The sequence below is a fragment of the Meles meles genome, chromosome 10 (genome assembly GCF_922984935.1).
Source record: "Meles meles chromosome 10, mMelMel3.1 paternal haplotype, whole genome shotgun sequence".
NCBI classification, from domain to species: Eukaryota; Metazoa; Chordata; class Mammalia; order Carnivora; family Mustelidae; genus Meles; species Meles meles.
In genome coordinates this window covers 37,567,164-37,582,593 of record NC_060075.1, presented here as the reverse complement: position 1 = coordinate 37,582,593, position 15,430 = coordinate 37,567,164, and the positions used below count along the sequence as shown (strand labels likewise).

Genomic DNA, 15,430 nt, shown 5'->3' with positions numbered 1-15,430 from the left:
CGAAGCTTGTACAGTGTAGAGAAGAACCAAAATCAGTGAAGGTACGTTCCAAACTAGCGTTCTTCCTCTCTTGCATTTTCCACATCTCTGGGTGGTCTGATGGGGCTCCTCGGCTGCATTCGGCTAGCCTGTGGGGGTGCTCTTGGCTGCTGTGAGTGTGCGGTGCAGAGGAAGACCGCCTTGGAATCCAGAAATTGAGTTTGCATGCTGTCACCTCCTTGTGCTTCCAAGTAGGTGAGAATTGTGGAAAAGAGGTTGCAAGTATTTCCCCCCTAAATTTTCAATTTCCTGTATGTATACATATTTTTAAATAATGAATTTTTTTTTTTTACACTGTTGTGGCTTTTTCTTTTTTCTTTTTTTTTTCCTTTTTTTTTCATTTTATTTATTTTTTCAGTGTAACAGTATTCATTCTTTTTGCACAACACCCAGTGCTCCATGCAAATAATGAATTTTTATTAAAGTGATCTGTATACATAGCTTAATAGTACCGCAAGGATTGTAAGGAAAAATGTCAGCTCCTGACACCATCCTTTTCCATTTCTTAGGGGGCATTTCAGCCTTGAGGTTTTTTCCTAGCACCTTGGTTTCATATTTCTGAGTGGGGCTTATACTGCTTATTTATTAATTTGCTATGTTTAGAAACATCTGACAGCTCCAATTTGATAGATGAAGGTTTCTGTCTTTTTACTTTTTTCTCATTCTCCCAGTATTTTTTCATTAAATTGGCATCATTGTATTATAGCGACCATATTTCTGTGTTCATTCCCGAACTAGTTCATTGTGCTTCTGTTTCCATTCTCAACATCTTGTCTTGGTTTTACATACACGTCACTACTTCTTCCAAAACAGTCTCAAATAGGTAAAACTTCTTTACATCTATTTTTGACATGGTCAGAGCTCTACTTTGTACTTGTTTCAGTGTAAACTAAGTTCTTTCTTACCCATGTATACAGCTGTTTCCTGAGACTTCATCATCCTGCGATTTGTTTCTCTCTCAGATTGGAGTTTGCATTTCCTGGACCCTATGTCTTGGTAATTAGATTACTTAATTGTTGAAGTGGAACACTTTCTTCAGTAACTTCAGGAATGGGTGCATGGGAGGTCGATTACTTTGAGAGTACTACTTGTCTGAAAGGTAGTATGGATTGGTATATAATCAAGATTTTCAAAGGCATTGCTCTATTCTAATTAAAGTGTTGTGATGCACAGTATTTATTTCTGATTTCTTTGTTTTTTTGTTAGAGGTTTTTTAGTGTTCTAAAATTGTGTGATACTGTGCTTTGGTGGCCCCTGGCAAGCCGGAAAATATTGTTAAGTTCTTGACCACGCCCTGCACTGTACCCTCCCCAAGCCAAAAAACCCAGCTGGACGCGCGCACGCGCACACACACACACACACACACACACTTTCTTTGTGTCCAAACCCCATGACATAACTAAAGCTGCTGGATTCCTTATTTTTCATTCATTTTTCTTTCTGGGAGATTTCTATAATGTAGTTTTCCAGTGTTCCTGAAATGACCTTCTTGTGTTTAGCTCCATACTTATTGTTGCCTCCAATTCTTGAGCCCACCTGGACTCTGCAGGTTCCCTCACGCATCAGTGATGGTCCTCTGGAGGCCTGCGAAGGGAGGCTAACAACCACGGTCTCTTCCATATTTAATACATTTATTGAAATATTGTTCGGTGTTGTTTCTTCCAATTTTCTTTCTTGTGGTTTTGAAATCTGTGTATCTATTCTGCCTTTTAGCTGGGGTTTTAGGAGGAAGAAGAGTGTTTATCTGCTTCTTAGGTTTATAGATGGATACATTTTCATGAAATTTATGTATGTTTGCTCAACAAGGATTAATGGGGATTCAGTGTATACAAATGTTTGAGTTTTCTTGAAAGTAGTAAAATGGTGTATGACAGACAAGTTCATTCCTTGATTCTTCGTTAATCTTGCTGGTTTAAAGGAATTTAAAATGGTCCCTGCCTACTAAGTTCTTTGAGACTCAAGCATTAATTTTGGAACAACCAGCGTTCCATGATTCAAGTGGCATCCACTGAATTTTCTGGGAATTGAATCTAGATAGAATAAAGTATTTGAAATAAAAAATACTTAAAAATGCCCCCAGATTAAGCAACTCAGGTGAGAATACCTATTTTCTTCTTGTGGCTTTGAACTATTCCTGATGTGTTCTTTCAGGTATGTAATAGATAAAATGAGGTGTGTCCTCTTGCTTTGCTCTTAATGTAGTTCTCCAGAATTGGGAGACAATTGGTCATAAGCTATAAAAACTTTCAGCCCCTTCACTGGTTTAAAAATTCAGGGGCACCTGGGTGGCTCACTTGGTTAAATGTCTGCCTTCAGCTCAAGTCATGGTCCCAGGGTCCTGGGATGGAGTCTCGCATCGGGCTCCCTGCTCAGCAGGGAGCCTGTCTCTTCCTCTTCCCACTCATGCTTTCTTGCTATCTCTGTCTCTCTCAAAAACATAAAATCTTAAAAAAATTGTTTTACTCAGATTTTGGTATAAGGAATTGCTTAGGCTCCATTTTCCTCATCCCTGGAGGGAATTGATACTTCACAGGCTTTTAAGACTATAGGAGAGAGAAAAACAGTAAATGCTCTAAATGAGGCCATTCTATTATTTTTTCAAAGATTTGATGGTTTAAGACAGATAAGGTAGTCAGGAGAGTATTTTAAAAACAGGCTGATAACAGCAAACATTTTCATTTTTCATGGAATTTGGCATAGGTTTTTAATGTACAATATAGTTTGAGAAGGCAGTTATGAGTTATAATGTCTTCTGCATGAATTGGTCCGCTGGTACAGTTGAAGCCTAAGAAAATGGCCTTCCTTTCCCCTAAAAGTAGGGTGAGGTTTGTACTGAATGTAAAATGTAAAGGAAGTTCTGTGAAGCCAATATTTTCTCATTGACATAAAAAATGTTTCAAGGACAAATAATGTCTGTCTTAGACGTGGCAGTGGAAGGTGGGATTAGAAATGACTGCGAATCCGTTCAGCACCCAGCCCTCAGCATCCTGCTGGGAGAGTCTGTCCCTGTGGCCTTCAAATGGGACTCACGGGGAAGGCAGGACTCACTGTAGCTCCTTTTATGTACAGCAGAGGGCAGAAGCTCCTTGGCGTGTGTGTGAGGGAACCACACAAGAGAAAGCCTGACATTCCTGAGAAAGGAGGATGCCTTAAAAACTCAGTAAATAAAGCCTTCCAGTAGACAGGGAGGTGGATGAGACAAGTGCTTCCCTCTCCTGCGGTGGGTCTGGAGCCACAAAATCTCCCTCTCACAATCCTGTTTCCTAGTGACTGGACGCCCTAGGGGCTCTGACGTGCCATGCCCCTAGTTAATATCACAACCTTGTTCTGTCCTTGCTGATTGCCATCCTCTGCCTGGTCTGGAGTATTGTGCAAGGTAGTTGTTAGGATGGCAGCTCCAGTCCGCTAGTGGACGTTTATATATGGGCGCATACTGTGGCCGAGGCGCTACAAAGTGTCTGCTTACATACACACACCAGCCAAATAAGGACATTAACTTTGGTCTAATAAGGAATTCATCAGTTACCAACTGAATCAAAGCATGGTGGCTTTTTATTTTCAAAGCACAGTTTCAGCAATATATTCACCAAAAACCTCAGACATTTTGAAAAAAGTATTTGGCATCTTACATGGCTTGGCTAAATGAACACTAAATATAGACCGACATCATGCTGGGGTTTCTGGGCCTTGTAGGAGCACCCGTGCGCTGAAGGAAGGCAAAGAAAGAACCACAGAATTTGTAAAGTTTTGTTGCAGTTGCTTCTGATTAGTTTTTTTTTTTTTTCTTTTCCTGGCCTCCTAGCAGTCAAAACTCACATTTTTGTAAGTAATTTGCATGTTATTACTCTGCCTACCTGCATTAAGATTCTTGAGCCTGGGATGTTTCTTGTTGCATGCACTCTGAGCTTTTAACTTTTGATAGAAATGATTTAGACTTGATTTAAAAAATTAATTCCTGAATGTGAAGAGGCACTGACTCTGAAATGGAATTAAAGAACAAATTACCATGACTCACTCAATAAAGCTTCCTGTTAGCTTTGCGTTATGCCCGATTATAACAATTCCGATCCTGTGGCAAGCAATATCAGTGTGTTACTTCCGAGCTTTGAGACCGAGCACCTTTGGTTAAAACATAAAGAGCAAAGACATTTTTCATAGACAACTATACTGTCAGAATATTTTTAGGTAGTGAAAGAGTCCTTAAATGATTAAAAGAATCAGTTGTGAGCAATGATCTAAGCTGGAGGAAAATGAAATTACTTACATGTTTTAGTGCCAGGTATCAGAAAGGGCTCCACTAAAAGGAAACTACTTTGGTCAACTTTAATGAGCAAATTTGCACACCAGGATTAGGGAGGAGGGCTGAGCCGGGGTGATGCAGAATTTAGTAACCAACCCTGCTGATGGTTGCCCTTCTACGGAGGAGCCACAGATAGCAACAACTGGATGCCAACAGCCGTGGGTCCACATTTTAGGGCCATGTGATCCTGTATCCACTTACTTATCGAGTCATTGGTGAGCACTTGGTGGCCGTGAACCACAGATGCCCAACTCTGTTTTCTTGGCCAGGTCTTTATTTTCCATTTGCATGTTGTAGTTAATTTTAAAAATACATGAAAATGACATCTCTTTATATTGTGACTTAATCCTGAATAAGAAATTTACTTTCAGGGCCCTTCATAGCTTTCTCTTAAGTTGCTGCCTTAGTGCTTTTGGACTTCATGTTGCCCTGAGTCACCTTTGTAGTCAGCAGTAACAAGGCTAATGATTTGGAGATTTAATTAACTGCACGGCTCTTGGGTTAAGCTTTCGTGGCTATGATTTTCTAGTTGGCCCTCCACTTTGTAAACGTCAATTAAGCTTCAGTCTGAGATTTGAGCAATACAAATTCCATTCCTAAAGGGGAAGCTAAGGCTCAAGGACATTAAGTCAGAGATCCAAAAATGAACCACGCGTCAGTCACCAAGCCTAAAATAGGAGCCATGGCTGGAATGATGATCTTATAATGTGAAACATATAACCTTTAGTCTTCATCAAATTTTAGCATCGGGGAGAGTAAAGTATACGAGATGATAACACACAAAACATCTCTGGAAGAATAGAAATCTGTGACCATGCCTCAGTCACTACGGTTTTACCTGTGAGAGGATAAGATTTGATTGATCTCTAAGGCTCCTTTATTTTATATACTACTGCTGCTTTTTAAAAAATGACCACTCCATGTCATTCCCTTATGAATGCTCCATGGGTCTATTTGGAATTCAGTAATATCAATATCTAAGGTGTGCTTCAGTAGTAGCTAAGCTACCCAGAGAATTATGTATTTTTGTTAATTAAAATTTCAGGGTAACTGCAACACCTTGTTCAGTTGATTTTGATTGAGCAAAAGTTTAATGAGTCCATGACATTTTTAAAAAAATATTTTATTTATTTATTTGATAGACAGAGATCACAACTAGGCAGAGAGGCAGGCAGAGAGAGAGGAAGGGAAGCAGGCTCTCCGCTGAGCAGAGAGCCCAATGCGGGACTCGATCCCAGGACCCTGGGATCATGATCCGAGCTGAAGGCAGAGGCCTCAACCCACTGAGCCACACAGGCGCCCTGAGTCCATGACATTTTTAAAAAAGATCTATTTATTCATTTTAGAGAGAGAGAGAGAGCATATGTGGTGGGAGGGACTGAGGGAGGGTGAGAGCCTCCTAAGCAGACTCCCCGCTGAGCACGGAGCAGAATATGGGGCTCGATCCTGAGACCATGAGCTGAAATCAAGAGGTGGCCTCTCAACTGACTGAGCCACCCAGGCACCCCAGGTCATTCTGAACTCGCTGTTTTTCTTAGGACTTCAGGAGCATATATATATATTTTTTCATAAGTCCTAGTGGGTTTCAGTTATCACTGGAAAATTCCTGGTTTTTAATATTTTAGAATAGAATTTAATCTACTTAGTAAATGGCTGATTCTTTTTTCAGATCTTCTACAGTTGTTCACATTTCCCCCCCCCCTGAATTTGGTTTCTCCTATTTTTCTTCATTCTGTAACTGCTATTGAAGGAAAATTGTAAAATGTTTACGGGAAGTAGTGTGTTGCTTCCTATCAGCAGGCACAAAGCTTATTGAGTTTACCAGAGGCCAGGTAGATATCACACGAGGATTTTTACACTGTTTTATTTCTATTAGTGTATTTATTATTAATTGCCTTAAATTTTTTTGAAAATGGTGAGCTTCAGCTCTTGAATAAAATATGTTAATTACTCCCACTTACTGTAAGTCTCTGGCTTATACATTTGACACTGGGCACTTGGAGAATTCGGCGCTGACCCTCAGGAGTTTTGGGAAAGTCAAAGATGGGAGCAATAAATGTTGTAAAACAGGGTAAGCGTTCTGGTGGAAGCAGGTACCGCATCCAGCACAAGCACAGAGGAGAAGCAGGTTGATTCTTAGAGGAGGTGAGAGGTTTGAGCTGAGGTTTGAAAGAGGGTTAGGGAGGGATGTGGAGAAGAAAGGGACGACGCACTGAACTCTGAAGCAAGAGGCCCACTTCCAGCTCTGCAACTAACTAAATGTATGATCTCGGGCATTCCCCAGCTCAGCTTCGATTTCCCCACTGAGGGAAGGATGAGAACCAGACCAGAGCATGTCTACCATCCCTTTCAGATCAAAAAGCCCGGTATCACTATCAGACTCATTTTATGAAAAGAGAGAACTGTGAAGGAGACAGCTTTGATAGTAATTTGAGTTTGTCTTCCTAGAGCTCTGCATTTCATGTAGTTAAAGGGCCGTCATTTCTCTGTTGTACTGGACAGACAGCTTAAAATAGACCTTTTTAATCCATTCAGGCTTTTCGGGGTTGCTTGAAGTGGTGCTGTTGTTAGAAAATGTAAGCCTCACTTTTAAAATTCTGTATTATGTAAGTGACCTTGATCTAAGGAAACTCAGAGGGAAGAGACCTCGGATGTCCCAGAGTCTGGTCTCCAGCTCGCCATAGGGTTCCTGTCTATAGCTTCTAAGCTTGTGAACATTTCGTCTTGAGGACTCCCAGCCAACAACTCAGGGCTAAAGGGTACATTTAAGGTAGAAATGACATATTGAGGGAGAATATAAAATATGAAAATGGGGGGCGCCTGGGTGGCTCAGTGGGTTAAAGCCTCTGCCTTTGGCTCAGGTCATGATCCCAGGGTCCTGGGATCAAGCCCCACATCGGGCTCTCTGCTCAGCGGAGAGCCTGCTTCCTCCTCTCTCTCCCTGCCTGCCTCTCTGACTAGTTGCAATCTCTATCAAATAAATAAATAAAATCTTTTAAAAAAATATGAAAATGGCAGTTTTGTGCCATTGGTTGAGTGTCTGCCTCTCAGTTTCAGCTCTGGTCATGATCTCAGGGTCATGGGATCGAGCCCCATGTTGGTCTCTGTGCTCAGTGTGGTGTCTGCTTGAGATTCTCTCTCCCGGTCTGCCTCTGCCCCATCCCCCACTCTCTCTCTCTCTCTCTCTCTCTCTCTATATATATATATAAATAAAAAATAAGTAAGAATGGAGAAAATAAATAAATAAACAATAGATTAAAAAAATAAAGAGTTAAAAGAAAATTGCAGTTTTGTTTTAAAGCCTCATGCAGTTAGGACAGTTCATCCTAATACTCTCTTCTCCCCTCAGAATCTTTGGGCCCAAGGCTGAATAGCTTAGTTTTATTCTTCTATATGTTTATACATACTTTTCTTGGGAAAAGGATTTGAGGCATTTCACCAGAATATAAACAATGTAATAAAAGAAAAAATATTTTAAAATAACTTAGAAAATAAAAAAGGAGGCCCGGGGAAAATAGAACTGAGGTATCAGCAGAGGAGGGGAAGGATATTCAGAGAAGCAAGATGTAAAGGGTTCAGACTGGGCCACACACTTGATTCTGAGCTTCCTGGCAAGCCAGGCAAAAAGAGTAGATACAAAGTTGTCCCCACAAGGAAAAATTTCCTTCTGGACAAGCAAAGCTCTTCTAGACCTTTGGCTGAAAGGAATGCATGTGGAGGGTTCTTTATGTGCCTGTGGCCTGTGTTTCTTGTGACAGGGGCTCCTGGGCCCAGCCTTCTGCTTCACGTCCCTCTTTTCTTCCAGGAACAATGAATCATTCCCAGGACACGGGCCCTGGAGGCATGCCTGAAGACAGAAAACTTTATATTGTGGATTCCATAAACGACTTAAACAAACTTAACCTCTGCCCTACGGGATCACAGCACCTGTTCTGTACGTGCGCTGAGCACCTGTTCCGTATGTGCGCCCTCCCAGGCTCTGTGGCCCTTCCTGGCTTCCAGGCCACCTAAAAATAGCAAATGCTAATCTGGACCTGGGGTGTGTGTGGGGGGGGTCAGGGTAGGCATTAGGAACAGCTCAACAACGGAAGTGCTATTTATTATTAGGCAATTTTTGTTTTTGTTCTCTTAATACTTGCCAGGTGTAGGGGCTTTCTTGGCTCCTAAGCAAGATTTGGAATATGTCTTCAAGGGTTCTGAGACTTTCCTGTGGAGTGTCTCTCCCAGGAAAGGGTTGGAGGCTGCAGGTCTTCCAAGAGCCTTGCTCCTCCCTCTGGGCATCTGTTGCACCTGGTGGGGACCCCATCCACATCACGAGTGGGGCCCACTTCCCTAGAGAGCTCTGGCTTCATAGTGGATTCCTGGAAAATGCTCCACACATTCCTCCAGCTCTTAAAAAGGCATTAGAATTTTATTGGGCAAAGAAATCAACTTAATTTTCTACTTACACATTACAAATGGCCCCAATTAAAGGGTTAAGAAAGGAGGGGGAAAGCAAAACAAAAATCCGTCAAATATTAAATGTAGACTTTGTTCCCTAAATATTGTAAGCGAGCTCGGTCAGATCATTCCAAGCCCTATTTTTCCAGCTTAAACTCTGACATTCAAACACAGGCATTAATCTTCCACTGGCCATTTGTTCCACTCCCATTCTAAACTCTGACTGTCCCAAATTTACACCTATTATTCCCCTTTTCCATCCTTCCTGAGGTCTTGCTTGTTTCTTCATTTTAATGCGTTTGGGGTTTCACCTGCTTTTACTGGGTCAGTCTCAATAGACGCAGGTGTTTGGATGCCAACTTATGCCATCACTTTGATTAGGAAGCAAAGGTTGTTGTAGGGTGACTTGGCCCAGGACACAAGCACTCACCCAGCTACAATCAAGTAGCACCGTGTGTGGGACCAATGCCGAGGAGGAGAGAATACAGAAAGGAAGTCATTAGTCTTCCCAAATCTCTCTATTTCTTACTGAATTTAGTTTGGATGTCACTAGGCACACGGGCCTTACAAAATGATGGCCACATGCAGACACTTTGTCCTCTGGTTGACCCAAGCTGCCTTAAAAGCATGGTTGCAGTCTCAATTTAACTTCAGAACATTTAAAAGAACCTTGTTTCCAGAGCAGCTTGATCCCAAAGATGCTTCTAAGAGACGAAAATACATTGGAGCCATTTTTCTGCTTAAATGGATGTGGGCTTCACTGATGACTCCCATGATGCAAGGAGACATCTCTGTCTTTGGGTGACATCCCAGAGTAGTCAGCCTTCTGCTTAGAAGAGGTGTCCCAGCCAGCTGTGTTTTACTCCTGGGTCACATTGGCAGAAGGTGAAACAGAGCCTCCAACATTCTGAGCCTTTAACGTATGTAGCTTCCTCTACCCAACCCAGGAAAAGCCCCGGTCCTGCTCCTTCAGTGTTAACACCATCTTCAAAGAACTTTCCAAGGAGATTCCTTGTTTTTTGAATACCAATGTTGAAGAAGGTAAAAAATTCACAAAGAGCACCATCCCAAAGTCATTCTTAAAACCTAAGTCACTCTCCAGGGCGATCACTGGGGAAAACGGGTATATCCCTTACTCACACCTCTAATCATGGGGACAGTTCAGGTCTGTGGACAAGCCATCTGCAGAGGAGTTTTTGTCATTGTTTTTGTTTGTTTCCTATCAGCCCTTGAGGAGAAAATCCCGGATGTTGGCACTAACTCAGGAAACGGAAGTCACAGTCTGTTTTTTATGGGGCTGGTAATTGTGCTGATTGTCAGCCTGGCACTGGTTTCCTTCGTGATTTTTCTAATAGGTAAGTACCACCGGCTTGTTCTCATTACTCAAAGGCTCTCACTTTGTGGCTGGTTGGTTAACTTTGTTCTGGGAGGAGTTGTGCTTTTTGGCACTCACAGCTATGCTCAAAGACAGAGGGTGTGCGGTGGCCCTGAGTGAGCCCTGCGGCTCCGGGAGGATCATGGGGACACAAGCTCATGGTGCCCAAAGTTTACTTAGGACTTTACTCTCTTACTTGGAGTCCCTAGCTGTCCAAATGGCCGGCGGCTTATCCTTGGTGACTGTTGGTTTTCTTGGTCCAGTGTAAAACGGTTCTATTAATTCAGGTGTGTAGCAGAGTCATGCTCAGGCTTCCAACTCCTTTCCAGGTTTTCTCACTTCCCAGGAATCAGCTAGTAGCACTGAGGGCTTTGCAGGGCACCCCGGCAGGCAGTGTCAGGAAGGCGGCAAGACCACTTCTTTCCTGTTTGACGGTGCCTGGGCTCTCCTCGCTGCCCTGCCTGCTCTCAGCCTGGGCCTGACCTCTCCCGTGGGGACCTGGGCTGTCCCACACAGCTCCTCACCCAAAAGACCGCCCCCTGCCCTCAAGCCCACCAGTGCTCTCTCTCAGCTAACCCCTGTGGGCCATCATCGAGGATTTTTTTCAGCTTCCTTCCAGCCCTGAGAGAAGAGTGAAAGAAGCCTGAGGGGAGGGAGTCGTCTTTGACACCCTTTCCCCCTGGATCCACCACACTGTCATTCCTTCTGCCCTTTCCTACTTTGTTTTCTGCATTGAGAAGTGGAGCCCATGTCTTTGGAATGCCCTTAATTTAAATTCATTCAGGATTAGAGGTAGTGCTGGTGGATGATGGGAGACGGGTAGGCAGAGGAAGTGACTCCTCGATAGCTTCCCACCCTTTTTGTTCCCCAAACTCCCTCCTTCCAGCTAAAAGGTTTTTATCCAGCCTGTGGGTGGGGGCAGGTGGGGAGGCATCATGTTTAATCGCTTCTTTCTCGCCCAGCCCTTGCCTTCTTGCACTTAGAAGCTGCAAGGGCAACTTTCCTGACAAGGTGCCCTTGTATCTGACCGTCGGCTGGATGTGGTTTGTTCCTAAACCTTCAGGACCATAAAGAGCCTATGGATTACCTTCTAACATGTTACACCAGCCAAAATGAATGCTCCAAATATCATTCAGCCGCACCCATCTGGGACAGTGACTGAATTAAACTACCGTGCCCAAGGTCCACAGCTCATAAGTGCCCAAAGACTCTCCTGCCCTACCTCAAAGAGCATGACTTTATCAGCATCCTTATAAATATGGTTTACTTTATATTTGCTGCTGGTGTTTTATATTGAGGGCAAAGTCATATTAACAAATGGAAGAAGACATGAATAAAGGATGTCTTTATTGGACAGTTGCTCTGTGCCAGACACATAAATTCATTATCTTAATTTTTATGTCTTGAGGTTGTATTTAATATTTCTATTTCATCAATGCAAGACTAAGGTCCAGAGAGTTTACCTCTCCGTGTTTACCCTGCTAATCAGAGGCAGAACCAGGATCAAAACCCTCATCTGTCCGGCTCCAGAGCTCCCCTGCCCTTCATTTCCTGCGTTGAAGTAATAAAGTAAGGACTTCCTCTGGTTTTCAGACAAAACTTAACTCCAACTAAGACCAGAGTTGGCACAGGCATCTGGAAATGAACTTGGCCTGTGCTCCTCTTTAACAAGGAAATCTTTTTGCTCTCAGTAGGATTGAGTGCAGATTTGTAATCTTTCTCTGAAGTGGAAGAAACAGTATTCTTTAAAACTCTGGTCTTTTTACATGAGAGAGAAGGCTTATTTTATGCTGATTACTTTCTTATTAAACCATGGGGCCTCGGGACACCTGGGTGGCTCAGTCAGTTAAGCATCTGCCTTTGGCTCTGGTCATGATCCCAGGGTCCTGGGATCAAGCCCCAGGTTAGGCTCCTTGCTCAGCCAGGGTGTCTGGTTCTCTTTTTCCTCCCAGCTTGTGCTCTTTCTCACAATCTCTGTCTCTCTCTCTCTCTCAAATAAATAAATAAAAATCTTAGAAAAAAATAAAACCCCAACAACGGGCCTTAGGTTTTTGTCATAATCCCTGTCCTAAAAAGGAATAATAGACAGCAAGGGTAGATAACTATGGATGCCTCTGGTAGCAGTTTCTAGTGGCCAGGCAGTGTGTTCCTGAGAATAGTGGAGGCATAGGATGTTATTAAATGTTGTCTGAAGAAAAAAAGGATCCTATGGTCAAATGCACCTGAGAATTGCTGAGTTAGATAATGCTCTTTTTTTTTACCTTCCTCTGAGTTTCCGAGAGGCAAGTCAGTATATAATTTTTCTGTAACTTTTTTGCACATGCAACCCTTTTTTTTTGGAATTTAATTTGGAATCAGTGTATTGTGGAACACAGTTAAGCCAACATGGCTGCTGCTTCCTTCTCTTTGTGACTAATGTTCTAGGAGGTTCCCAAGAGGGGAAAGTATCTCGTGTGTTAGGAATTTACTTCAGTTTCACATTTTTCCCCAGAAGCAAGTGATATTTCCATCTTGCTCTGCAGCAAATCTCAATTGAGATCCTTCCTTCATGTTTTGGACCATAATTCGTCCAGCATAATTTTTCAAACATGGGGAAGAAGCAGCTTCTAAACAATAATTTGTCCCAAGCCTGGAAGGGGAAGCTCTAATGTCTAGTTTTCCTTCCCATATTAGTTTATTCACTAAGTCTCCTGGCATGTTACCACCATTAGTTCCTGACAGATAACTTGGAAAAAACTTGCCTAAAATGGAAATCAAGAAGCTCAAATATTAAGTGTGGATTTTGTGCTGCATTTCCTGTAAATTTTAACTCTAATCAGCAGACCTCAGTATGTTCCGTACCGTAGCTGACTTTATGACCAGGAGTTTGGTTTATTTTGAAAATCTGTCTCTGTTCTCAGGATGGTCTGAGGGGAATTCTTACATATTCATTTATGGGCTGGCAATCCAGAACCAGCAGGGCTATGTCAAAAGAGACCAAAACCCAGGGGCGCCTGGGTGGCTCAGCGGGTTAAAGTCTCTGCCTTCAGCTCAGGTCAGGGTCCCAGGGTCTTAGGATCCAGCCCTGCATCAGGTTCTTTGCTCTGCGGGGGGCCTGCTCCCCCACAACTCCCTCCCTCTGCCTCCTGCTTTTCTGCCTACTTGTGATCTCTGTATGTCAAATAAATAAATAAAATCTTAAAAAAAAAAAAAGACTGAAACCCAGAAAACCTCATTTCCTGATGAGGAGGCAAAAACATTTTGAGAAGCGGTCTCTGGAAAAGACAAAGTAAGAATCACTTCCCTGACATGCTCATAATGAGACATGCGGGTGGTTTCCCTTGGTTGCTCACGGTGATGTTTCTCAACCAAAATCTGTGGGGAGCTTCCAAAGGTAGTCTAGGCTGGCCCCAACAAATTGTAAAAATAATTCACTTGGTAGATAACTTTAGTCTTAAGCAATTCCTTTCCCGGGATTCTGGGCTGCCTGGGAGACTGGAGCAGGGGACTGGCCAAGGGGTCGTTTCAGCACTCAGCTAAGCCCCAACACAAGGCACTAACGAGTCCTGACGCAACAGCCCGGGAACCAGTGTAACGCAGTCTGTTTTCCATTTTGAAGTTCAAACTGGAAACAAGTTGGATGACGTGTCAAGAAGACTAACAGCTGAGGGAAAGGACATAGACGATCTTAAGAAAATCAACAGCCTGATTGTAAAGCGACTCAATCAACTGGACGCTGAACAAAACTAAAGAAATGAACATCTAAAAGCACCTGCTAACACCGGAGCTTCGCACTTGACTGGGCGCACACAGGGTCATGAACTGAGCATGCGCATTTCTGCAGGCAACAGATTATCTGATTCGGGATCCCAACCCTGGGGCCAACTATCGGCTGCAGGGATGGGAGCGACTCCAACGCAAAGGGCCATGGGGGTACTGGGCAGAAAAGGGCCCATTTTATGGTAGGGTTCTTCTGCTTCATTGGGGTTAAGGGTGGCTGACATGAAGGAGAACCAAAGGTTAGCAAGAGAATTCGGCTCCGCACCTACACCTTCTCTTACAAAAGGAGCTTTGTCATCAGAATAAGTTCACTGAGCCAGTGAGGTTCATGGCACCTCAAGCACGCTTATGAATTCCTGTGACAGCTTAATGAATCCAGTGAATTATCTGTATTCAAGGGAACCAGGTGATGACTCTTCTCAATAAAAGAAATTCTGCTCAGGTGATTAAACGCTGACTCTTACTTCCCCAGGGACAGGGGCTGGGCTGACTTCAGAGCCAGTTGCCTTCTGGTATCTGCTAGTAGTACTGATATGTGTATGGTAGGGTGGGAGTCAAAAGAGAGAGCCTGAGTTATTTAACCAATGTTTATTGAGCTCTTTGTGCAAACCGTCTATCTACTTTAGAAGAGTTCACATTTAATTGGGGAATAAGGGAAATGTATGGTTATATATATAAATTATATAAGCTTTGTTGGCTTCCTTTATCATGCAAAAAACCCTCAGTGTTCTGCTGATTAATTTTGAAGAAATCTGATAAGTTTGTGGTCTTTACAAAACTACAGGAGGAAATTCTATATTTGGAATATCTGGAATCTGCCCTGTTTTAGCTCAAAAGGTCAGGTACACAGTTTGTGATATGATATGCTGTGATATAAATGAGCTTAAAAAGCATGTGAGTCTTAGAAAATCTTTTATGTAATGCAAATATATTGTGCAAGTTTATTGAAGAATGCATTGCAATTCTCTCATTTTGGGCTGATCAAAACCCTGTCATTAACTATTAAACACAAACACACACATTTACATTTTACAACACTAGTTGATGAAATAAACACAAGACATTTTACTTACCTATTTTTGCGCTCAAAAGCATTTGTCCTGCATACTCGCTTCTTAAAATTGATAGATGTCAATAGAATATTTTAATAATCTAAAATTTGTGTGTACTGAAAAATCTTATTGAACCATTGTTGGGTTGTGGCAAAATAATTTATCAGGAAGGAGAGAGACGCAGGGCTCAATCCCGGGACCCTGAGATCATGACCTGAGCCAAAATCAACAGTTGGATGCCCAACTGACCGAGCCTCCCAGGCGCCCCTTTCCTTTCTTTTTAAATAGCTTTCTTGAGCTATCATTGACATATAAAAATTGTATATATTTAAGGTATACAACTTGATGTTTTGATATACATATTGTTGGATGAGCACCACAATTAAATTAATTAATATATGCATCACCTTTATAGTTACCATTTGTGTTTGGGGGATTTAGGGGTAAGAATATTGAAGAGCTGGG

At 42.5% G+C, this 15,430-nt stretch overlaps 1 protein-coding gene across 2 annotated transcripts; it reads left to right on the top strand.

Moving 5' to 3' along the window:
• The first annotated feature begins 449 nt into the window (after positions 1–449).
• Positions 450–15,121, top strand: LSMEM1 (leucine rich single-pass membrane protein 1). 2 transcript variants are annotated; one of them, XM_046020599.1, is made up of 4 exons: positions 450–1,035; positions 8,145–8,273; positions 10,006–10,134; positions 13,753–15,121. In XM_046020599.1, the coding sequence occupies exons 2-4, from the start codon at positions 8,150–8,152 to the stop codon at positions 13,881–13,883; spliced, it is 384 nt and encodes a 127-aa protein (XP_045876555.1). In that variant the 5' UTR covers positions 450–1,035; positions 8,145–8,149; the 3' UTR covers positions 13,884–15,121. The 2 variants fall into 2 exon arrangements, with proteins under 2 accessions (XP_045876555.1, XP_045876554.1); XM_046020598.1 differs by lacking the exon at positions 450–1,035 and having other exon boundaries at positions 7,638–8,273.
• The last annotated feature ends 309 nt before the right edge of the window (positions 15,122–15,430 follow it).